The sequence below is a fragment of the Orcinus orca genome, chromosome 4 (assembly GCF_937001465.1).
Source record: "Orcinus orca chromosome 4, mOrcOrc1.1, whole genome shotgun sequence".
Lineage (NCBI taxonomy): Eukaryota > Metazoa > Chordata > Mammalia > Artiodactyla > Delphinidae > Orcinus > Orcinus orca.
The window spans coordinates 153,718,212-153,741,511 of NC_064562.1; the positions used below are offsets into that span (position 1 = coordinate 153,718,212).

The 23,300-nt window shown below is 53.4% G+C and overlaps 1 protein-coding gene and 1 non-coding gene across 6 annotated transcripts in view; one reads left to right on the top strand and one right to left on the bottom strand.

The window, feature by feature from the left end:
* NELFA (negative elongation factor complex member A) overlaps positions 1 to 23,300 on the top strand; it is a 28,741-nt gene that overhangs the window by 1,301 nt on the left and 4,140 nt on the right. Inside the window, exons 1-10 of one of the 5 annotated variants that reach the window (XM_004265180.3) lie at positions 331 to 685; positions 15,856 to 16,027; positions 17,332 to 17,493; positions 19,101 to 19,190; positions 20,606 to 20,736; positions 20,825 to 20,894; positions 21,073 to 21,161; positions 21,939 to 22,050; positions 22,761 to 23,044; positions 23,134 to 23,233. In XM_004265180.3, coding sequence (XP_004265228.1) covers positions 476 to 685; positions 15,856 to 16,027; positions 17,332 to 17,493; positions 19,101 to 19,190; positions 20,606 to 20,736; positions 20,825 to 20,894; positions 21,073 to 21,161; positions 21,939 to 22,050; positions 22,761 to 23,044; positions 23,134 to 23,233 — 1,420 coding nt within the window. In that variant the 5' untranslated portion in view covers positions 331 to 475. Of the gene's footprint in view, positions 1 to 330; positions 686 to 13,800; positions 14,997 to 15,033; positions 15,623 to 15,674; positions 15,779 to 15,855; positions 16,028 to 17,331; positions 17,494 to 19,100; positions 19,191 to 20,605; positions 20,737 to 20,824; positions 20,895 to 21,072; positions 21,162 to 21,938; positions 22,051 to 22,760; positions 23,045 to 23,133; positions 23,234 to 23,300 lie in introns of those variants that run through there. The other 4 variants (XM_033419616.2, XM_033419618.2, XM_033419617.2 and 1 more) reach the window with 4 other exon arrangements.
* TRNAG-CCC (transfer RNA glycine (anticodon CCC)) lies at positions 3,640 to 3,712 on the bottom strand. The gene has a single exon. It is a non-coding gene; the product is annotated as a tRNA-Gly (tRNA).

The following is a 23,300-nucleotide window of genomic DNA, read 5'->3' on the forward strand; positions in this document are numbered from 1 at the left end:
GGCTGTCTAGGGAACGGACGAGAACTGGACCCCACCCGACTCTATTTGGCAAATATTTCCCTAAATGTCTTTCTGACCTCGACAACCTCGCTCCCAGCGGCGCGGGACCCCGGCGTCCTGGCCGCCCCCCGGCGGCCGTCCGTGGAGGGGTGGGGGCCCTCGCCAGCCGCCGCGTCGGGGTTCTGTCCACTTCAGGGCTGAAGGGGGCGTAGGTTGGCCGAGCCAGCCCACTCCTCTGCTAACGTCATCTTCCGCGGCCCTCGAGATCCGGCCACGGGCGCCGCCATGTTACGTTACGGCGGCCGACGGCCGGTCCTCGCGCCGCCGCGAAGCGTCACTCCGAGGCCCCGCCTCCTCTGGTGACGTCACCGCCGTTCGCCCTGCGGGCGCCGCCATGTTGAGGGTCCTCGCCGCGGGCGCGTAGGTGTCCTCATAAGATGCCGGCTCGGCGGTGGCCGGCTTTTTCCCCCTCAAGATGGCGTCCATGCGGGAGAGCGACACGGGCCTGTGGCTGCACAACAAGCTGGGGGCCACGGACGAGCTGTGGGCGCCGCCCAGCATCGCGTCCCTGCTCACGGCTGCGGTTATCGACAACATCCGCCTCTGTTTCCATGGCCTCTCGTCGGCCGTGAAGCTCAAGCTGCTGCTCGGGACGCTGCACCTCCCGCGCCGCACGGTGGACGAGGTGAGGCGGGCGGCGGTGCGGACGCGGGGCCGGCCTCCCCCTCGGGGCCGCGCCTCCCCGGGACCCGAGACGCCGGCCCTAGCGGACCCTCCTCCCCCGCTCCCGTCCCCTCCCCTCCCCCCTCCCGCCCCTCGGACCCTCGCAGTCCGCGGACCCGTTCCCCCTCCTCACCGCCCCCCCGCGGTGGACGCGAGCCCTAGCTGCCCGCCTGCACCTGTCGGAGCCGCGGGCGAGGTGCCCGGACGCGGGGGGGGGGTCGGGCTGTCGGGGGCCCGCCTCGGGCTCAGCGCCCACCTCGGTTTTCTTGCTTTCACCTGTCGGGGTACCCACCCGGTTCGGTCACCCTGCGCTCTGGGTTCTTGCCACACGCTCGTGCTCTTGCATCGTTCTCATCAGTGGGTCTGTCCGACCTGTTCTCTGCTTGTTTTCCTTAGCGGTAAATTGTGTCGCTTTGTGCGCAAAGTAGTTTTTCAGAATGTTGAGGCGCCGTGGTTGTTTAAACGTTCCCCAACTACTGTCGCAGTGACTGCTCCGTTATTATAGTTGATAGTTGTTTTTTTTATATATAACGTGTACAAGAGAAGCAGAATAAAGCTGTGTCCAGAGACCTCCCCCACCTGTGCCGGGTCACAACCCTTGCCCTCTCCCCTCGCTCACTTTGGGAGGTGATCACTTCTCTGCCATTCCTTGTGACTTATCAGTTGTATAGGCGTTTTTCAGCAGTACAGTTTGGTTTTGCCTGGCTTGAACTTAATGTTACGGTATCATATCGTGTGTTTCGCGTGAGTGATGTGGGTGTGTCTGTCTTCTTCGTGTTGTTGACACCTTGACACATTCATCCAACCCGCGGCCCCGCTGTGGTGTAATTTTCACTGCTGAATAGTGTTCCATTCTCTGAGTAAGCCTGTGGTGGGGCATCTTTTCATGTGCTTATTCATTATTTGATGTTCTTTTTTGTTAATTGTTCAAGAAAAAATTTTCCCCCCATGTATTTTTTTCATTGCTTTGTAGGAGTTTTATTTATTATTATTTTTTAAACATTTATTTATTGCTGCACAGCGCGGCTTGCAGGATCTTAGTTCCCGGACCAGGGATTGAACCCTAGCAGTGGAAGCGTGGAGTCCTAACCACTGGACCTCCAGGGAATTCCCGCTTTGTAGGAGTTTTTTAAAAAATAAATGTTGAATAGCAGCCTTTTTTCGGATGTGTATGTTGCAGATTTCTTCCAGTTGTGATTGATTTAGCTTTCTCCATGGAGCCTTCAGAGTCACAGAAGCTCTTAGCTGTATCTAAGCAGGTGTACTCTTGGGATATGCTTCCCTGCTGGGGGGCCGGGGGAGGGAACTCCCTGTTGTCTTGTCAGAGATGTCCAGTTTTGCCTTCCGCCTATATAGAGTCTTTCTCCTGTGCAGAGTCCTCCAAGAACCTGGCCTGGGGTGGGTGGAAGTTTGTCTCCAGCATAACCTGTTTATTAACCATACTTGTCCTGAGTTCATGGCCGAAACTTTAAATAAGAAAAAGCCATTTTTGGCCGAAGCCGTGTTGGGATCGAAGCCTGGCCACAATGCTTGCCCTTGAACAGGTCTCAGTAATTAAGGATCTTAAGGGAAGTGAGAGAATGCAGGAACAAAGGAAAAGCAGTTAAGAAATGGTAGTTCGGCGATAAAGCAGAGTCCTAGTTCTTCCTCCAGGGATGTAAGTAATAATCTGATACACATCTTTTGAGTTCTGCAAGAACTAAGACCCCCACCCAGGCGGAGGATGGAATGCTGACATTGAGCCATGTGACTTCCATCAACCGCCAAAGCCCCCTCATGAATATGCATGTACCCTTAGCTTGAAACGTCCTCACTTTTGGCGTTGGGAAGGATCCTGCTGTTCCCCTTACTGGCTGCAAGGAATACATCCTTCCTTCTTTTGGGCTTGGTTGTGTCTTTCGGCTCAACACTCATCAAGAGGTGAACCCGGTTTGGGGGTAACAATTGTAGTAGATGTGAGCATGAATGAATATTGAATTTTATCAAATGTTTGTAATGTCTATTGACAATAGTTTGCCACATTTACAGAATAGCATTGTGTTTTTTGTTTTTGTTTTTGTTTTTTGGCTGCCTTGGGTCTTCATTGATGGGCAGGCTCTCTCTAGTTGCCGCCAGCAGGGGCTACTCCTTGTTGCGGTGAGCGGGCTTCTCATTGCGGTGGCTTCTCTTGTTGCAGAGCACGGGCTCTAGGCACGTGGGCTTCAGTAGTTGTGGCTCGCGGGCTCTAGAGCACAGGCGCAGTAGTTGTGGCGCACGGGCTTAGGTGCTCCGCGGCACATGGGATCTTCCCAGACCAAGGATGGAGCCCGTGTCCCCTGCATTGGCAGGCGGATTCTTAACCACTGCGCCACCAGGGAGGTCCCAGAATAGCATTAGCTGTTAACCAACCTGGCATATCCCTAACTTGGTCATTTTATATGTAGGATTATGTTGTTCTGGTATTTTGTGTAGGAATCTTGTATCTGTGTTCATGGGTGAGATTAACCTCTAATTTTACTTTCCCAGACTGTCTTTGTCAGATATTGGTGTTGAAGTTATGCTACCCTTATAAAAGGAGTGGTAATGTATCTTCTATTTTCCCCTTCTTTGGAAAGTTTGTCTAACAATGGAATTATTTCTTTCTAAATGTTTGGTAGAACTTAGTGATAAAGCCATCTGGGGGCCTGGATTTTCTTTGTGGGAACATATTTTAGTGTTGATGCTTGGTTTTATGTTCTTCGTAAGTAAACTTTTCTGGATATTATATATTTTCTAGTGATTTGGCAGTTCCTATTAAAACTTCGAATGTATTAGCATAAAGTAGATAATAACATTCTCTTATCATTTTTTTAAAAATGGTTATTTGTTTATTTTGGCTGTGCTGGGTCTTAGTTGTGGCCTGCGGACTCTTAGTTGCGGCATGCATGTGGGATCTAGTTCCTTGACCAGGGATTGAACCTGGGCCCCCTGCATTGGGAGTGCAGAGTCTTACCCACTGGACCACCAGGGAGGTCCCACAGGTTATTTTATTTATTTATTCGGTTACACTGGGAGTTAAGTTGCAGCATTCGGGCTCCTTAGTTGTGGCATGTGAACTCTTAGTTACGGCATGCATGTGGGATCTAGTTCCCTGACCAGGGATCGAACCCAGGGTTCGAACCCTGACCAGGGATCAAACCCAGGCCCCCTGCATTGGGAGCACGGAGTCTTATCCACTGCGCCACCAGTGAAGTCCTGGTTATTTTCTAATCACTGCATCCTACGAGTTTTGATAGTGTTTTCATTACCAAGTCACAATATTTTGTAATTTCTATGATGATTTCCTCACTGACCCTTTTGTAATTTAGAAATGTTTCTTAATCTCCATACATTGGAGGGAGGGAGGTTTTAGTTATGTTTTTACTAGTGATTTCTAGCTGGATTGAGTGCTTGTCAGCGAATATAGTCTATATTATTTCAGTCATTTGAAATTTAAGATTTGCTTAATGGCAAAATAGATGGTCAGTTTTTGTAAACATTGCAAGTGAGTTTCAGAAGCATTTTTATGATCAAGTTTTGTGATCCATTGCCCAGTATATGTTCATTTGGTCAAATTCGTTTCATCGTGTTGTACAGGTCTACTGTATTCTTACTGATTTAAAAAATTTATCAGTTAATGAGGGGATGTGTTTATCTCTGTTGTGATTATGGATTTGTCAGTCCTTATAGTTTTATCAACTTTTGCTTTCTGCATTTTGAGGTGATGTTATCAGGTGCTCACAAGTTTGGAATTGTTACTGTTGCCGTGTGAACTGAACCGTGGGTCTTTAGATAGTGGTCTCTGTAGTTGGTAATGTTCTGTCTGCTTTTGTCCAGCATTGATATAGGTGTACCAGCTTTCTTTCATTGATTTTTTAAAATACATAGTTTGTTCTTGGATTCTGTCTGCATTACAAGAAATTATAATGAAGAACTTGCTTAGCTAGGTTGAAAATGAACTAGGCCATTCTGGATAATTTAGTTTTCTGAAAGGCATTTTTAGTATATATTCAGTTGTCAAACAACAAAACAAAACAAACTTTCCAAAACATCCCAATTCACTTAGCTATTTTAATTATCTTTCTTTAGGGTCTGATGCCTTAGGGGATAACATTCTGAAGATGAAGCTTTTTTACATAGGACCATAGATACAGGGGGACTAGATGGCTGGGCTGCGTGTGTTCTGCACTGTATTAGCCAGGGGTCTCCAGAGAAACAGAACAAATAGGATGCGTGTGTACCTTACGTATGCCTATATATAACACATGGGGGGGGAGTGTGTGTACCTTACGTATGCCTATATATAACATATGGGGGGGGGGCGGGGAGAGATGCTGGTTGTTATTGAAAGGAATTGGCTCACAAAAGCCTCCTGAAAAGTCCCAGGAGCTGCAGCCAGAAAGCGTGAGACCCAGGAGAGCTAAAGTGTAGTTCCAGTCTAAAAAGCCAGCTGGTCGGAGACCCAAGAAGAGCCAGTATTTCATCCAGGTCCCAAGATTGGAAAAGACCAAAGTCTCAGCTCAACAGTGAGGCAGAAGGAGTTCCATCTTACTCAGCCTTTTTGTTCTGTTCAGGTCTTCAATTGATTTAATGAGGGACATCCACATTAGGGAGGGCAGTCTGTACAATTCAGATGTTAATCTCATCCAGAAACATTCTCATAGACACACCAAGAATAACTTTTGACCCTTGGCCGGGACATATAAAAGTAAACATCGTACACAGCATCTGCTACAACTTGAGTTTCTTAATGAAATCTCGAAACCAGTTCACTTGTTTTGTGATGTATCTATTTCTCTTAAAAACTAAGTCAGCAACAGTTGTTAACTAAAAGGAGGGAAGAGGAAAAGAGATTTTAATGGTCCAGTATTTTAGTTTATTCAGTGAGGGGCACAGAAGTGATTTAGGGCCCCTGCTCTCAAAGAATTTAGAATTTGGTCCAGGAAGTAAGAATGATGTCAGGAGGCAATGTACATGAGGTGTTTTGCTAACTACAGAGTGTCGTAAAATGTAAATACGGACTTCATGTTTTAGCTATATTTGAAAGGGCCTTGAGGAACCTGTAAATGCTGCTACTGATAAAACCAGTGACCCCTCTTGTCCAAGTCCTTAGCATTGCCACCAAAGGAAGTTTTGGGGAGAGTTTTAGGGCTGCCTGAGGTAACTCTTTAGTATGTAAAATTATCCAACTCATGAGACTGCTGTGGGATTCCAGTGATCAGTGACTGGGATAGCTACATATTTATCACCTGGGGTAACAGGTCAGGCCAGCTGCCAAGTGAATAAGAAACAGTGTTTCCCCAAGGACATGTCACAGTTGTGAATTGTCACAGCATGCCCTTTAATCACTATGGCTGCCTTATTCACTGAGAAATTCTGTGGTCTAAAAATCACAGACTTGGGCTTCCCTGGTGGCGCAATGGTTAAGAATCCGCCTGCCAACGCAGGGGACACGGGTTCGAGCCCTGGTCCAGGAAGATCCCACATGCTGCGGAGCAGTTGGGCCCGTGTGCCACAACTACTGAGCCTGCGCTCTAGAGCCCGTGAGCCACAGCTACTGAGCCCACGTGCCACAACTACTGAAGCCCATGCGCCTAGAGCCTGTGCTCCGCAACAAGAGAAGCCACCCCTCACCACAACTAGAGAAAGCCCGCGCACAGCAACAAAGACCCAACGCAGCCAAAAATAAATAAATAAATAAAATTTTAAAATAATGAAGATCACAGACTCTCGGAAACTGCTGTTTAAAGTCATATCAGTAATAGTGAAACACCCCACTTTTGCTTGGAGGATCTAAGACACTTTGACACAAAGAAGCAGCCTCAATTTCCAGCCCAGGTGCAGAGGCTCGGATAAGGGGTGTGTGAGCATGACACCCACGTCTCTCACTGTTGTTGTTTCTAAGGAAACTGGACCAGGTCCACCTGACAGTTCTGACACTGACCTTTTACACACAGACTCGCCACTTCATTGGAATTTTACCTAAACTCCACTGTCCCCCAGAGTCAAGTACCTCAGTCATTTCCTTTCTGTGGTCAGGTGCCCATAGTGCCTCTGGCGTGGGACTCCAGTGGTCCCAGCGAGTCAGTAACTTGATGTCAGGCCATAGGATTGCCCCTGAGGGCCTTGGGCCCATTGGCCCAGGACAGTGGCTTCACTCTGTAGTTCTGTAATTTCCTAGGATGTGTTTTGGTGAAAAAAATTTTTAAATTTTATCCTACAAAGTCTGTTGGGCTTCTTGAAATTGTGATTATCTTTCATCTGTTAATTCTTAACAGTTTCCTCTATAGACCTTGCCTTGGTCCCAGTTTCTGTTCCCTTTCTCTCTGAATCTCCAGTCAGGTGTGTGGGAGACTTCCCTCTGTTTTCTGTGCAGCCTCTTTGGTGTTTTCAAGCCGTTTTTTTTCCTGCCTGTTATGATCTGGGTAGCATCGGACTTATTCCGTCTCTTTCTTATTCTGTTGTTAAACTTATTTACTGATTTCCTTTCAAAGTCTCTTCTGTTTAGCTTCTCTGTTTTATTCCCACATCCTACTCCACTTTCCCCATAGGTGGCAACTTGCCCTGTTCTGTTCTATTACGTGTTTTTTTGTGAGTGTTCTTTAAAGATGTGTATTGTTTTTAGGGACTTTTTTTCATTTGAAGTATAATTGACATAAACATATTGAAAATGTAGTGTGACATGTGCACACCTGTAAAACCATTACAGTGAAGATAGCATTCTCCTCCTGTCTCTTTGTAACCCTCCTGTCCCTCTCCCTTGCTGAGTAATCAGCGATCTCCTTTCTGTCTCCATAGCTTGGTTGGCATTTCCTGGAATGTTATATTAATAGTGCTGTTTTCGTCTGGCTTTCGCTCAGCATCCTTAATCTTGAGTTCACGCTTGTGTTATGTGTGTTAGTAGCTCGTAACTCTTCCTGCCGAGTAGTGTCCCTCTGAATGGACGTGTTTACACGTATGGACAGGTCCTTGTGTGGACTGTCGCCATTTCTCTAGAGGAGACACCTGGGAGAGGACGGGCAGGCCCCCGATAGGAGACTGCCAGACTGCTTTCCAGGGTGCTCGTATCATTTCAGTATCCCCAGAGGAGTGTGGAGGGCATGGTGGGTTTTTTTAATGCAAACACTCTAGTAGGTTTCAGTTTACATTTCCATGGTGACTAAAGGTGTTGAGCCTCTCTGGTAAAGTGTTTGCTCAAATTGGGGTGGGGGGGTGCATGTATTTTTAATTGATATAAATTCTATTGTCTTACATATCTCAGTGTTTGTAAACAAAATGTGTTTTTAACATCCACTTGTGTTGCGTTCATCTAACCCTAGGGTTGGCAAACTGAGGCCTGTGGCTTGTTTTCTCTGCAGTCTGTAAACTGAGAATGTTCTGAGCATTATTAAAGGGTTAGTGAAAAAAGATGAGACAGAGCTGCGTAGCCCCCAGGGCCTGAAATAGTCAGTCTCTGGCCCTTTACAGAAAAATGTGCCAGCTCCTGACCTGCTCAGCTGCACCCCGACTGTTGCCACCCCCATGCATGCCGCCCTCCAGCCCTGGTAGCAGGCTGCCCCCAGCTCACAACAGCATCATGCTGTGACGCAAAGCTCCTCACCCGTGGATGGCTGTGAACATTTACTTGGAATCTATGCCCAGGGGCGGGATTGTTGGGTCATAGAAGGTATTTGCGTAAGTGGTGGCATTGAGGTGCCCGCACTGTGGGCACCTGTGCTATCTCCCTCACCCCCCAGCACTTGGCCTTGTCCACTTTTCTGCTTTTGCAAATCAGTGGTTGGAAAGTGCTGCGGTGTGTTCATTTGGGTTTTTTTCCAGTTCACTTGAGGTATCTGTGGCTGGGTTCGTTGCCGTCTCAGATTTCCTCTTTGTAGGTTGCCCATTAATAACACCTGCCTGTGTTTTATTGGGGTTGCTATCCTCTTGTTGGTTTGCGGGGCCTCTTTGTATATTTTAATGTGGAACACTGCTGGTTTTGAACATTACAGATCCATCTGCCTGCTAGACTTCCCATTTGCTCATCACCTTTCCTTTAATGCACAGTAATATGTTTTTGGCTCATGGTTTGTGTTTTGAAGTTTTGTTTAAGAAGTCATTAAATGTGCTGCTTTTGTTTCTCCTCACTTTGTAGCTCTCCTGTTCAGAGATCCACGTCTAATGCCTCAGTACTACACCTCATTGGTGTGGGTGGATGGGGAGAAGGTGTTATTTTTCTCTGTTCTGAGCCCAGGGTTCCCAGCCATGCGTTGAAATGCAAGCCAACTCTCCTTTTCTTGTGGATTTGCGGTGCCACGTGTGTCTGTGTGTGTGGTGTTCCAGCAGCCCACGCCAGTCTGCCCTCTTGGCAAGAACTGGAAGCCCCTCACTTACTCTGCATCTGTCTCCCCCAGAGACCCATAAAAGCTTGTTACCACGAGAGTGCTAAAGGCAGGATTCTCACTGATGATTTTATTTCATCTAAAGGCTCAGGCTCCCATAACAAAAATACCATAAACTTGGTGATTTACATAATAGACATTTATTTTCTTACAATTTTGGATGACGGAAGGAAAGCCCACGATGAACTGTTCGTCTGAGCTGGCTGATTCAGTTTCTTGTGAGGGCCCTCTTCCTGGCTTGCAGATGGCAGCCTTCTGGCTGTGTGCTCAGCAGCGGCAGGAGAGAGCGAGCCCTGCCCTGGGGGCTCTGTTATAAGGACACTAATCCCATTCATCAAGGCCCAGCCCTCACACCTAGTCACCTCCCAAAGATTAGGGTTTCAGCATGTGAACTTGAGGGGGGACACAAACATTCAGCTCATAACAGTGGTCTTTTTTGTCTTTAACCCGCCCTTTTTTTCTCCTCAAACGTTTTTGTAAAATCTTGTCCAGTTGCCTCATGGTAGTTGTATTAGTTTGCAGTAAAGTACCACAGAGTAGATGTCTTAGAACAACGCAAGTGTGCTGTCTCACAGCTCTGAGTGGCCAGGAGTCAAATCCATGCCTCTCTCCGAACTTCTCGTGGCCTCAGGTGTTCTTTGGCTGGTAGGGGCGTTGCTCTAGTCCCGTGACCGGCTTCTCCACAGGAGCCTTCACGTCATCTTCCCTCTGTGTGTGTTCATCTCTGCCCAGATATCCCCTTTTCATAAGGGTGCTAGCTGTGTTGGATTATGGCCCATTTGAATGACCTCATTTTAACTCGATGACCTCCATAGAGGCCCTGTCTCCAAATAAGGTCAGATTCTGAGGTCCTGGGGTAAGGACCCCAGCCAGTCTGGAAGGGGCGCGTGCGACCCGTAGCAGTAGCTTTCGTGAGCACAGGGGTTCTCGGTTTCTTCAGTGCTCACCTGTGAGCTTGTTGGGACCAGGTCGGGTGTCTTGTGTGTCTCTGTATCCCTAGTGCCCCCCTTTGCCAGGCCCTCAGTGGAGGGGCCCCCGTGTGTGTAGGATGGATGCGTTACAGAGGTTCACGCTAGTTGCAGCTCCGTCTTGGTGATACTTCCACACCAGTGCCCACGCCGTAGCTGCATTCTTTTTCCTGCCTCACAGGACCTACTTTATCTACTTGGTCTCCCGTCCCGTTGGTGGACATGCAGCTGTTTCCTGTCTTTTGCTGCAGTGAATTCTCTCAGGTGTGCAAGGTAACTAGAGGATAAATTCTTCTTCTTCTTCTTCTTTTGTAGTTTTTATTTATTTTTATTGAAATATATTAATAATTGACTTAACAGTGTTGTGTTTCAGGTGTACAGCAAAGTGTTTCAGTTACGCATACACACATACATACATATTCTTTTTCAGATTCTTTCCCCTTATAGGGTATTACAAAATATTGAGTAGAGTTTCCTGTGCTATACAGTAGGTCCTTGTTGGTTATCTCTTTTATATATAGTAGTGTGTATATTTTAATCCCAAACTCCTAATTTATTTCTCCCTCCCCTGCTTTGGTAACCATAAGTTTGTTTTCTATGTCTGTGGGTCTGTTTCTGTTTTGTGTGTAAGTTCATTTGTATCATTTTTCTTAGATTTCACAAATAAATAATATATAATATTTGTCTTTTTTTGACTTCACTTAGTATAATAATCTCTGGGTCCATCCATGGCATTATTTCATTGTTTTTATGTCTGAGTAATGTTCCGTTGTATATATGTACCGCATCTTCTTTATCCATTCCTCTGTTGATGGACACTTAGGTTGCTTCCGTGTCCTGGCTGTTGTAAGTAGTGCTGTGGTGAGCACTGGGGTGTGTGTACCTTTTAGAAGTAGAGTTTTCTCCTTATATATGCCCAGGAGTGGGATTGTAGGATCATATGGTAGCTCTAGTTTTAGTTTTTTGTGGAACCTCCACAAACTGGCTGCACCAGTTTACATCCCCACGAACAGTGTAGGAGAGGGGTCCCTTTTCTCCACAGCCTCTCCAGCATTTATTACTTGTAGACGTTTTGATGATGGCCGTTCTGACCGGCGTGAGGTGGTACCTCATTGTACTTCTGATTTGCATTTCTCTAATAATTACTGATGTTGAGCATCTTTTCATGTGCCTTTGGGCTGTTTGTATGTCTTCTTTGAAGAAATGTCTATTTAGATCTTCTACCTATTTTTTGATTTGGTTTTTTTTATGTTGAGTTTTATGAGCTGTTTGTATATTTTGGAGATTAATCCCTTGTTGGTTGCATCATTTACAAATATTTTCTCCATTTTGTAGGTTGTCTTTTTGTTCATGGTTCCTTTATTTTTGTTTTTGTTTCCATTACTCTAGGAGATGGATCCAAAAATATATTGCTGTGATTTATGTCAGAAAGTGTTCTGCCTATGTTTTCCTCTGAGAGTTTTATAGTATCGCGTCTTGCACTTAGATCTCTAATCCAGAGGATAAATTCTTGGAAGTGCTAATTGCTCAGGCAAAAGCACATACGTCATAAATTGTGATGAGTATCACTAAAATAAAGTTAGTAGAGGGAATTCCCTGGCGGTCCAGTGGTTAGGACTCCATGCTTTCACTGCCGAGGGCGTGGGTTCGATCCTTGGTCGGGGAACTAAGATCCTGCAAGCTGCGCCGTGCGGCCAAAAATTTAAAAGAATAAATAAAATAAACTTGGTAGAGGTTATGCCCAGTGAAGTTCTTGTCAGTGTGTGGTCGCCTGCTCCCTGGGAGGTGTTCTCGCTCCTGCCAGACGCTGTTCCGAGTGCCGAATCCCCAGATGACTGCAGCCACTGCTGCTAACGCACCCCCAGGCTGTCCTGGGAGCGCTGACAGATTCGGGGTTCGGCCTGAGATGGTTGGACTCAGGAGCGTGTGCCACAAAGCCCTCCGCCATCATGCCCGTCCTCCCAGGCGGGCCAGCAGGGGCCACCCCGCTCCGCCCTGCCCGTCCCTGAAGTGGGAATTGTATCTCCTCCTCCGTTTATTTTGCATTTCTCTTATGTTGAATGAGGCTGAGCATCCTTTGCATGTTTTAAAGTGTTAAATCATTTTTCTAGTGGTAAACTTTTAAAAAATTGACATGTAAGATCAATCTCTATATATGTGTGTTTGTTCTTTATATATATAGACATCTATAAAATATACACACTCATATATGTGTGCATTTTTTTTTAATTGCCTGTGATAGGAGTTGCAAAGTATTTTTTTCACCCAGTTTGCCATTTCTCTTGATTTAATTTAGGGAATTTGGAGCTTTTTGGTGGTTTTCCATGGGAAACATACTTAAGTAGTAAAATTCAAATGCATGTCTTTTGTGGCTCCTTGGTTTTGAATCGTAACTACAGAGGCTTCTTCCTTAGCAGTCGTACAAAAGAGAGACTTCTGTGGTTTCTCCTGTGCTGTTACAGTCTCATTTCTCAAATTGAAATCTGATGCATTTGAAGTTTATCTGGGAATAAAGTGAGAGGTAGGGAACGTATTTAATCACGTGGCATTTGTAATTTTAATGTGTGGTAAAATCGATCTTTCTCTTGTTACCTTAAAAATTTTTTTTTCTTATTTTTGTTTATTGCTTTTCTCATAGGAAGTTTAGAATCAGATTGTCCAGTTCTGTGAAGAAAATATTTCTGCAACTTGAGTGGGGTCACCCTAGACTTATGAGGGAAAGTGTCCGTCTTTATGGTATTGTCATAAAGATGACAATACACCTTGTCAATACACCATAAAGATGACATCCATACACCTTGTCATCCATTCAAGCATTTTGGGGGGCTCCTTGTCATTGTAATGCATTCTGAGAGATTTAGTGACGTCTTAAGTCTGTTTTGAGGTATGGTCTTTTTATTGATTTTGTTACCTCTTGTTGTCTTGCTGTGTCTTGAACTCATTTCTCTGCTTTATGTCCTTATTTGAGAGGGTTTAAAAATTCATGGCGCTCTACCTGGTCATAAACATCGTGTGCTCAGTAGAGGCGTGTCTAGCGGTTATTGGTGTTTTCTGTCCTGTCCTCTTTCCGTTTGACTCTCGGTTCCTTGTCTGCTGGGTCCTCCACTATTGTGACTCCTCTGGACTGAAGCACATGCTTCCTGGCCCAGCTTTTACAGGAGCTCCGTGTCAGGGAGGGCCAGAGCCGTGTTCCAGGTGACAGGGACCATCCCTTGGACACAGGCCTGTCCTTGCCGGCCCACTGCCAGGCTGCCCCCTCCAGAGACAGCTCAGCTGTGCTTCCTGGGCACCCGGACTTCTGACATCTGGGAACATGGTGCCCAGCCAGGGCCAGGGACACTCCTGCCTCCAGGCAGGAGCCCAGGTGTGACGCCAACTTTGGAGACGTCTGCGGGCTTTGGCCAAGCTTGCCTTATGGCCCCCTGTGTTTTTCCTCATACAGTTTCTCAAACTGAGATATTCACACAGGATTCATTCTTTCAAAGTGTACAGATCAGTGGTTAGGGTGCATCACAGTGCTGTGCAGGCATTGCCACTACCTGATAGCAGAACGGTTTCGTCTCTCTGAGAAGGAAGCGCCTAGCTCACCGGCAGCCACTCCCTGTCCGCACTCCAGCCCCAGGAGCGCCGCCCCGCTCCGGACCTGTGGGCGGCCGTGCTGGCCGTCGCTCGGAGCCGCCCCGGCGCTCGGGTCTGGCGTCTTTCACAGAGCTTCCCGTTCTCACGGCTCATCACGTTGTCATGTCGTGTGTCTTTTTATTGCCAGATAACGTTTCGCTGCATAGATAAACCACATTTTGGCCATCCATTCATCAGATGATGGCCTTGGAATTGCTTCCACTCCTGGGTTGTTACCAATACAGCCAGCCATTCACGTGTGAGCTTTTGGGTAGACATACGTTTTCAGTTCTTTCGGGTCTGTGCCTGGGAGTGGAGTTGTTAGCTCACGTGGTTATCTGTTTGTCATTTTTCTTTTAACTTTTGGCCGTGCGGCCTTGTGGATCTCAGTTCCCCGACCAGGGGTTGAACCCGTGCCTCAGCCGTGCGAGCACAGAGTCCTAACCACTAGACCACCAGGGAGCTGCCTGTTTGTCTTTCTGGGGAAGCGCCCGATGGCTTCTCTAATGGCCGCACCACCTTACAGCCTGCGCCCTGCCCCAGGCAGCGTCAGAGGGCTCCAGGTGCCCTGCCCCTTGGCCCTCTGCAGTTCTGGGCTCGGACGTGGGAGGTAGCTCCTCCTGCTGGGCCACCTCAGTTCCATTTGCAGGCTCCCCCCTCCCCAGCACCTGGGCGTCCCCTCACGCGCAGTGTGTGTGTGTCTCTCGTTCCTAACGCTTTGGGGTGACTGCCGAGGGCGCAGCCTGCCATCTGGGTGGAGGTACTTAGTTTGAGACTTAGGTATGAGGGGGGGCTTCTTTGTTATGTTTTTTACATAACTTTAGTTTGCCAGGGACACGTTTTCACTCTTTAACTCATAGTAAGTGACAGGTAAAATTGTTTTTCATTTCGTGCCTTTTGTTTTTGTTTTTGCGGTACACCGGCTTCTCACTGTTGGCCTTTTGTTTTTAATGTAGGAAAGAGTTGATAGCTCAGCTAAATACAGGGGGGAAGGTGGTAGACGGGCTCATTCTTCTAAAACATCAAAAAAGCCCCCAGCACAAATGTTAAAAAATAAATAAGCGTTTACCATTTTTACCACACGTCAAAAGAACTTATTTCTATGTATTTCAAGAGACAGCCTTTTAGAGTTGGGTCAGCTGGCACCCGGCCCTGTGCTTGGCCAAGGGGAGGCGCCCAGCCTCAGGCGGCAATGCCAGAGCCTTGACGCTTCGACCTCGGCTGCGCGTGCGCCTGGGGGGGATGCGGGGCTCAGCCAGGCATTCTGTCTGGACCACCGCTGGAGGCAGGCGGGCCGGGGCTTCCGGGGCAGGTGAGGGGATCCTGATTCCTGAGGGTGGTGGGAAGCTGGGCATGAGGGTTAAGCCAGAGCCTGAGGGGATGGATGGGTCAGCGCAGGCGAGGGGGAGCTGCCAGGTGAGGGGTGACAGATGGACCAGGAGCTTGGGTGGGAGAGGGCAGGTGCGAGGGGGGCCGTATTCAGGCTTGGGCCCGCGTCTGGGCCTTAAGCAGCGGTGACCGCGGGCCGCTGTGGCCACTCGCAGCTGTGGGAGGAAGCGGCACCTCGAGCGCAGCAGACACGCCGGCCACGGCCTGTCCCCGGAGCCAGGTCCCCCAGGTCCTCGAGGGGGGGGACCGGCCTCCTGCGGGCTCTCCTCTGTCACGTGAGCCCGTCACATGGCCATGGGGCGTGCGGGGACTTGCCCCTGTTCTCCCGGCGGCCTTTCGTACCCAGTCCCTTCCCAGCCGCCGCAGGTGCCGAGCCGCGGCGTTGGCCTGCCCACCCCGGTGCTCCCCACACCCCAGACGCCCCAGTGGCAGGTTCCCCAGCAGGGGGCGGGAACGCCCCCCCCCCCCCGCCCCCGTCTTGGGCGGCCCTTCTGTTTGCCGGGCCGCTGCACCCGGAGGCTGTGGGGAGATGCGGGGGCAGCCGGCGAGGTGTGGGCATGCGGCGGGGCGGGGCGGGGGGGGGGGGCTCTCCTGAGGGCGGGACCGGCATGGGGGCGGTGGCTGAAGAGACTGGGTCCCGCCCCGTGCGCGCAGAAGCTCCGGCGGGCTTGAAGGGGGCTCCTTCCTGTGTCTGAACGAGCAAAGGTGCGCCCCACAGACCTGAGCCAGGGGTGGCAGGGTGGGGTCGGCGACAAGGACTGCCATCTCTCCTCTCCCGGCAGATGAAGGGTGCCCTCACAGAGATCATCCAGCTCGCCACCCTGGACTCGGACCCCTGGGTTCTCATGGTGGCCGACATTCTGAAGTCCTTTCCTGACACCGGATCTCTTAACCTTGACCTCGAAGAGCAGAATCCCAACGTTCAAGATATTTTAGGAGAACTTAGAGAAAAGGGTAGGTTGGGTGTGTTTGCTTTACGCTGGGCGGAGGGAGATGGGTCTTCCTTTAAACCCTCTTTTGTAACATGAGTTTGACTTCGAGAGTGTCGCACGCTGTGCTGTGTCGTGCTGGCTGTATCCGTGCACCCCTGCCCCGGGCGCTGCTGGCTGGCTTTTGGCCAGTCTTTGACAGGAGCAGCCCAGAGGCTCCCTCCTCACTGTACGTGCTTTATCCTTCACATTCACGCACCCCTCTCCGCACTCAGCTCCATGAGGGCACGGGCTCTGCCCACTCAGAGCCTAGAACATTCCCTGGCACGGAGTAGATGCTCATAACTGTGTGTTGAAAATATCAGCAGTTTACTTGTCTGGAACACGAACTGAAAACCACTTAGAACATATAAAGATGGGAAGGTCTGTTCCTCCCTGAATTCCTCTCCTAGTTTGGAGAATTGGAACTGCAGCCCTTTAAAGATGGAACCTGTGCCCCTGCGGTCCCGCAGGGGCGGTGGCCTGGCCGTCCCCAGGGGTGGCTGCCAGTGCCTCCTCTTAACTGCGAGATGATCGCTCTTACTCGGTAGGCTTTCGCTTGACTTGTAACTGCCCACAAGCTACATGGATGCTTCCAGAGCATTGGAACGCAAACCCAAGATGTTTCTGTCCTGGTGATTAGCTTGATGACGGTCCAGACAGGTCCACGCCCTCCTGGGTGTCCTCTCTCTGGTGGGAGGGGCCTGCTCTGTCTTCTGCCCAGGGGCTTCTGGGCGTGCCTCCCGGGGGCAGGAAGAACAGCGGTGGTGGTGGCGGTGGCGCTGGTCTATGCTCCCCACCCAGGGCCTTCTCCCGAGCTCTAACTGCCTGGTGAACCCACAGACCTGGGGAACGTGCCTGGGTGCTTCTTGTGGGGGCCAGGATTCAGAGGGTCCAGGAGAAACCATCCTCGGGGGCCGTGGGGACTGAGGGGGAACCCGGGATGGCCCCGGGCTTCCCCTTCCTACGGCGCTTGCTCTAGGGGTGCACAGAGCCCCTTCCAAACGTAGCTGATGGACATCTGTGGTGGGGCCGGGTGCTTCTGCCTTTAAAAAGCCACACAGGGATTTTGCTGAGCCCTCCTGTCCTGCCCTTGACCTTTGGCCCAGGTTGGTGGCCTTGACTGCTGGCCTGTGGCAGGCAGGCAGTGGATACTTGTTTTCTGTTCTGAGATCGAAGCAGAAGCTCCACTGCTATAAACAGGAAACTGTGCGTTTTCACGTTAGCAGTGAAAATCGGGCCTGCGTAAGGGAAATGCACCTCCTAACATGTTGGTTCTCGAACGAGCAGTGAACGAGTGTGAGGCGTCGGCCATGCTGCCGCTGGAGTGCCAGTACTTGAATAAAAACGCCCTGACGACCCTCGCTGGGCCCCTCACTCCCCCAGTGAAACATTTTCAGTTGAAAAGGAAGCCGAAGAGTGCCACGCTGAGGGCCGAGCTCCTGCAGAAATGTGAGTCCCGCTGTCGGCACGCGGGTGTGGGGTGGGTGCGCCTGGCCTAGGGCGCACGGGGACTCAGTGCCCGCTGTCGGCACGCGGGTGTGGGGCGGGTGCGCCTGGCCTAGGAGGCACTGGGACTCAGTGCCCGCTGTCGGCACGCGGGTGTGGGGCGGGTGCGCCTGGCCTCGGGCGCACTGGGACTCAGTGCCCGCTGTCGGCACGCGGGTGTGGGGCGGGTGCGCCTGGCCTAGGGCGCACTGGGACTCGTCGGGACCCTCCTCAGCGGGGGCTGCCTTGCCCGGCCTGGAAGGTCCAGCAGATTTGGGAAAACTGACTGCCGAGCAAATCATGCTTTTGTCCTATGTCTGTAGTTTTTATTTTTAGATTTCTTTTAGGTTTTATGGTACCTAACTGTCTTTTAAAGACAGAGTTCTACGTAGTTTTTTTCTTTTTTTATTAGAAATTTATTGATTGCTACGCTGAACTGTGTGTTCTAAAAATCTACTTTAGAAACTTCCGAATTTTCAGGTTAAAGTATTTGTAATCTTTGTTCCAAAAATGAAATCTACCAACTGAGTCACACGGGTGATGAGACAGGCAGCCTGGAAGAGATTGGAGAGGCTGCGTCCTAACTCCTGTAGCCCTGCCTCATTCTTGCAGATGATCTCAATTTGACTTTAAAGATGTTTGGTCATTTTATTCATGTTTTTTTAAGTAGTGGTTTCTAAAATGTACATGGAAGATACTTGCTCGGAAAAAGTCCAGGAAATGGATTCCTTTGACTGGTAGCAGAACTTTTATTGCAAGTGGTTATGGTGTTGGTATTAATAACCCGTATAAATGCCCCGTTTTCAAAGAATCCCAATAAAACACAGCAGCCATCGTGACTCTCGGTTCCAGATGGACAACGTCCTGGGGTCAGCACTGCGCTGTGGCTTCATGGAGCTGGCAGTGCGCGGCCCGGGCCCCCAGCCCCCTGGGCAGCTCCCAGGCCCCTCCGTGCGGTCAGCAGTGGCACCTGCCCCCAGCCCCCCATGGCAGAACCTGGTGCCGGGTGGGCGTGGGGCTCCGTCCCTCCCTGAGCTTGTTTCCTGCCTCGCGTTGATGCTTCTGTGAAGGGAAGGGTGAGGTGGTGCCAGGCGACCACCCACCAGTGAGGACGCTTCATCGGGGCCCCTCCCGCCCCCCCACCCCGGGAGGTGCAGCCGCCAGAGCCCTACTTGCTGCAAGTGTAGTTCTCTACACCAGGCGTCCCCAACCCCGGGGCCATGGACCGGGACCGCGGGCTGTTAGGAACCGGGCTGCGCAGCAGGAGGTGAGCAGCGGGCAAAGGAGTGAGCGAAGCTTCATCTGCTGCTCCCCGCCGCTCGCATTACCTCCTGAACCATCCCCCGCCAACCCCAGTACGAGGAAAAGTTGTCTTCCACGAAACCGAAACCGGTCCCTGGTGCCAAAAAGGTTGGGGACCGCTGCCCTACACAGAAAGCGTAGTTGTAACGTTTGAAAGCAGACGAGCGGGCGTCTGTGCTCCAGTCCTTGCAACTCGACCTTCTTTGTAAATCCCACGGATGGAGGCGCTGTCGTCGGTGGGCGCTGACGCAGGCCACCTTGTCTTACAGCCACCGAGACCGCCCAGCAGCTGAAGAGGAGTGCGGGGGTGCCCTTCCATGCCAAGGGCCGGGGGCTGCTGCGGAAGATGGACACCACGAGTAAGGCCGGGCCGCTGCGGGGTCGGAGGGGAGGGCTCGCCCTTCCTCGGGAGCTCAGTCGTTGAACTTTGACCTGACTGGGCCACGGGCCCTGCGGTGCTGCCGGCTCTGTTGTGTGAAATGAGGGGGTCTCTTCCGCTTACGGAGGGTCCGGAAGGCTCCGCCTGAGATGAGGAAAGACCGGGATTGGAGGGAGACGCTCAGTCTCGGTTCTCGCTCGTCCTTATGGCCGTGGAGGGCATGGGCCGCCGCCTCCGCCCCAGGTCCTGCCGCCTGCGGCCCCGTGCCGGCCCCAGGTTCTCCGTGGGGCGAGGGCTCTACAAGCTCGAGGCTGACCGGGCCGCCGTCGTGTCGTCGGGTCTGCGCCCTCGTCCCTCCCTCGGGGCCGGAGCGCACCTCTTGCTCCCTGCCCACCCCACGCTGCCCAGGCCCAGGGCCGACCGGACAGGGCAGGTGGGTTGGTGAGAGCAGCAGCCAGGCTGCCACGGGAGCCTGAGGGGCTTGTGGGGGTCCTCCCTGCGGGGCCCACAGCCCACAGCACTCAGGTGGGAGCTGCCGTCTTGGTGTCGGCCGACTCAGCACTGTTGGGGGGGGCCCAGCCCCGTCTTCTCAGGGCCGGCTGTTGCCTTGGGTGGGGCCCTCACTGTAATGTCCCTGCCTGCCCCCCACGTGCCAGTCCCCCTGACAAAGCTCCCCTCACCTTCCTTCCCACACTCCGGCCGGGCACCCCGATCCAGCGTGCCCACGGTGCGGTTCAGGGGTGCTTCCTGCTTCCCTGCCCTGTCCCATTGGCCGTGCCAAGGGGCCACCTGTGCACCGGGCCTGGGACGCCGTACATGATCTTGGTGTGAGTCAGCCCTGGTGTCTGCTCGCTGAGCACTGGGGCGGGGCCCAGTGGCAGGAATGGGGAGGCACTGGATGCCTGGGGAAGGGGCCAGGCCCCCTTCAGAAGGAGCCGTTCCTCATGTGTCAGGTGCCTTCCCCTTGAGAGAGATGAGGGGCCGGGCCCAGGGGAAGAGGGAGGGTGATTCTGGCTGCAGCGTGGGGCCTCTAGCCTGTAACACATCTGTTAACCCCGAGGTGCAAGAAAGAAGTGGAAGCTGAGAGTCCTGTCTGTGGTGATAAAGGACTGGGTGTGGCGTCTCTGTTGGTTTGGCATCTTGGGCAGAGACGTCAGTTTGGCTGTGGTGTCGCTGGTTGCCACGGCGTGCTCTTCTGGGCAGGCCGACCCGATGCCCCGGTGCTTGGGCACGGGGAGGTGCCCCTGGCACGTGCCCTCGCGGAGGCGCAGCACTTCTGGGGGAGCACTTGGCAGGCCAGCAGGGGTGGCTCTGGCGGAGACAGGCAAGCGGAATACGCAGCGGTGGCGGAGTAGCCGCTCCGCGAGGCCCCCTGACGGCCCGTCCTCTCCGTAGCCCCGCTCAAAGGCATCCCGAAGCAGGCGCCCTTCCGAAGCCCCACGGCCCCCAGCGTCTTCAGCCCTGCGGGGAACCGCACTGCCATCCCGCCGTCGAGGACGCCCCTGCGGAAGGAGAGGGGCGTGAAGGTGGGCGTGTCCCCGGCAGCCCCGCCCACGGGGGACCAGCCGCGCTCCTTCCGTGGGGCTGAGGGTGGGCTTCTGTCTGTGTCGGCAGCTCCTCGACATCTCCGAGCTGGATATGGTCGGGGCCGGCCGGGAGGCCAAGAGGAGGAGGAAGACCCTGGGTGCGTATTGGGGCCCGTCCGCCCGCGGAGGCCCTGGTCTCTCGTCTACCGAGACGGAGACCGCCTCCGGCTGGAGAGGGGCAAGCCTGCGGGGCACACCTGTCCTCAGAGTCGCCGCCGCCGCCTCGGGCCGGGAGGGCCGCCGCCCGGGGCGCTGAGGCCTGTGCTCTGCCCGCAGACGCGGAGGCGGTGGAGAAGCCAGCCAAGGAAGAGACGGTCGTGGAGAACGCCACCCCCGACTACGCGGCCGGCCTGGTGTCCACACAGGTAAGGGCTGCAGGGCCGCGGGCGGCCGGAGCACATGCCCCCATTCCCAGCGTTAGCCGCGGAGGCACGTTCCGTGGGAGCACATGCGCGGACGCACACGTATGTACGTGGACACACGCAGAAGAGGTGGCGCCGGCGGGGCGCTGGCGTGCCCGCGGGCCCAGGTTTGGACAGCGCCGCGCGCACAGGGCTCCTCGGCATCCCCCGTCCCGCAGGGGTGGTAGGGCGGCCTTGCAGGAGGCCCCTCGCTGCTGGTGCGGCCTGCCTGGAGGGGCTGGGCAGCCAGGCGCCCTGTGTCTGTCATTTCTGGGTGGTGGGAAACTTCTCATTGCAGAGCTGTGTTTTCTTACTTTATTGAAAGGAGTGTCTTCCTTTTCTCATATGCTTTTGTGGTTTAAAAAAAAAAAAAAAATTTCTTCTTACCTCAAAGATGGCTGGTTTGGGAGGGTCCCTAACCAAACAGGGACAGCCTCGCCCCACCCTGCGCCCTCCCAACAAGGCAGCTCCAGGATGGGGGCGGCGGCAGGGCCGGACGCTTGGGGTCCAGCACTGCTGAGCGCGGGGGCCCTGGCCTGGAGCAGTCTCCATCCCTGGGGACAGCAGTGCCCCCAGTCCTGCTCCCGGGGGTGGGGGCCCTCCTGTGGGGCTGGAGGTTCGGGTTCACACTGGGCCGGGACGCTGAGGCCCACAGAGGAGCCGGCCCCATCCAGGACTGGGAGAGGCTCACGCTGAGCCCCCGGGCTGCTTTTGAGAGGAACCATGGTCTCTGTCTTCTAGAAACTCGGGTCTCTGAACAACGAGCCTGCGCTGCCATCCACGAGCTACCTGCCGGCTACGCCCAGTGTGGTCCCTGCCTCATCCTACATCCCCAGCTCCGAGGCCCCGCCAGGTGAGCGGGCACCCAGAGCAGGCAGCACCCACCAGGCAGGGAGCAGCATCTTCCCAGGACTCGCCCACGTGGTGCTTCCTTGGGTGTCAGGACCTCTGCTGGTGCCGCCGGGGCCGGAAGACCCTCCTGCCCAGCACGAGCTTCGAGAAGTAAACCCAGGGGTTTCAGCTGCTTTGCCCTTCACGGGGCCAGACAGGCAGCGCCGCTTCCCTTGTGCGGTGCCAGGTGTGAGGCCCAGTTTGTGAGCGGGAGGGGGGCTGCTGAGGTTACAGTGCCTCAGGGTCCTCATGTAGCCCTACAGTTTGAGAAGGAAGGCGCGGAAGGAAAGGTGGAGGGGGATCCGTGGGTTCTGCCCCGAGGCGTTTGCTCCCCGGGCTCAGCGTCGCCTGCCCGGGGGGGAGCTTGGCCTCGGGGAGGGGGTGGCCAGAGAGGGCCTGGGGGTCAGGCAGGCTTGCTGGGCTCCAGGAAGCAGCCCTCCGTCCCCTCGCCAGCGCCCAGGAGCCCATTAGCGCCTGGACGTCTTCCCTGCTGGTCTCAGAAGGCCTGAGCCCTCTGGCTCCCTGCTGGGGCTCTCGGGGGCGTGGGCCCCGTGCCCAGAGGTGCCGCCCGGGGCTCGCACCCCAGCTGCGGGTAGGAGGGCCCAGGCACTTCTCTCGGAGGCGGGGTCCCTGGCCCTGCCGGCCGCCCCCCAGGCCTTGCTCTGCTTGCAGCCCCGCCTGCCCGGGAAGCCAGCCTGCAGGCCAGCCGGCCCCCCGAGGAGCCCAGCGCCCCCAGCCCCGCGCTGCCGGCACAGTTCAAGCAGAGGGCGCCCCTGTACAACAGCGGCCTCAGCCCTGCAGCGCCCACACCCGCGGCGCCCACCTCGCCCCTGACGCCCACCACGCCCCCAGCCGTCGCCCCCGCCACCCAGACGCCTCCGGTGGCCATGGTGGCCCCCCAGGCCCAGGCCCAGCCCCCCGCCCAGCAGCAGCCCAAGAAGAACCTGTCGCTCACGGTAGGTGTGTGGGGCGGGGTGTGTGTGTGCGGCCCCACCCACAGCAGGGGCGCCGGGGCCCAGCACCCAGCCCTGCTCCTCCACTGCAGAGAGAGCAGATGTTTGCCGCGCAGGAGATGTTCAAGACGGCCAACAAGGTCACACGGCCCGAGAAGGCCCTCATCCTGGGCTTCATGGCTGGCTCCCGAGGTGGGTCTGCGGCCGGCCCTGGGGGGTGGGGGGGCCTGGGTCCTGCGGGGGTGGGGGACGCCCCCGC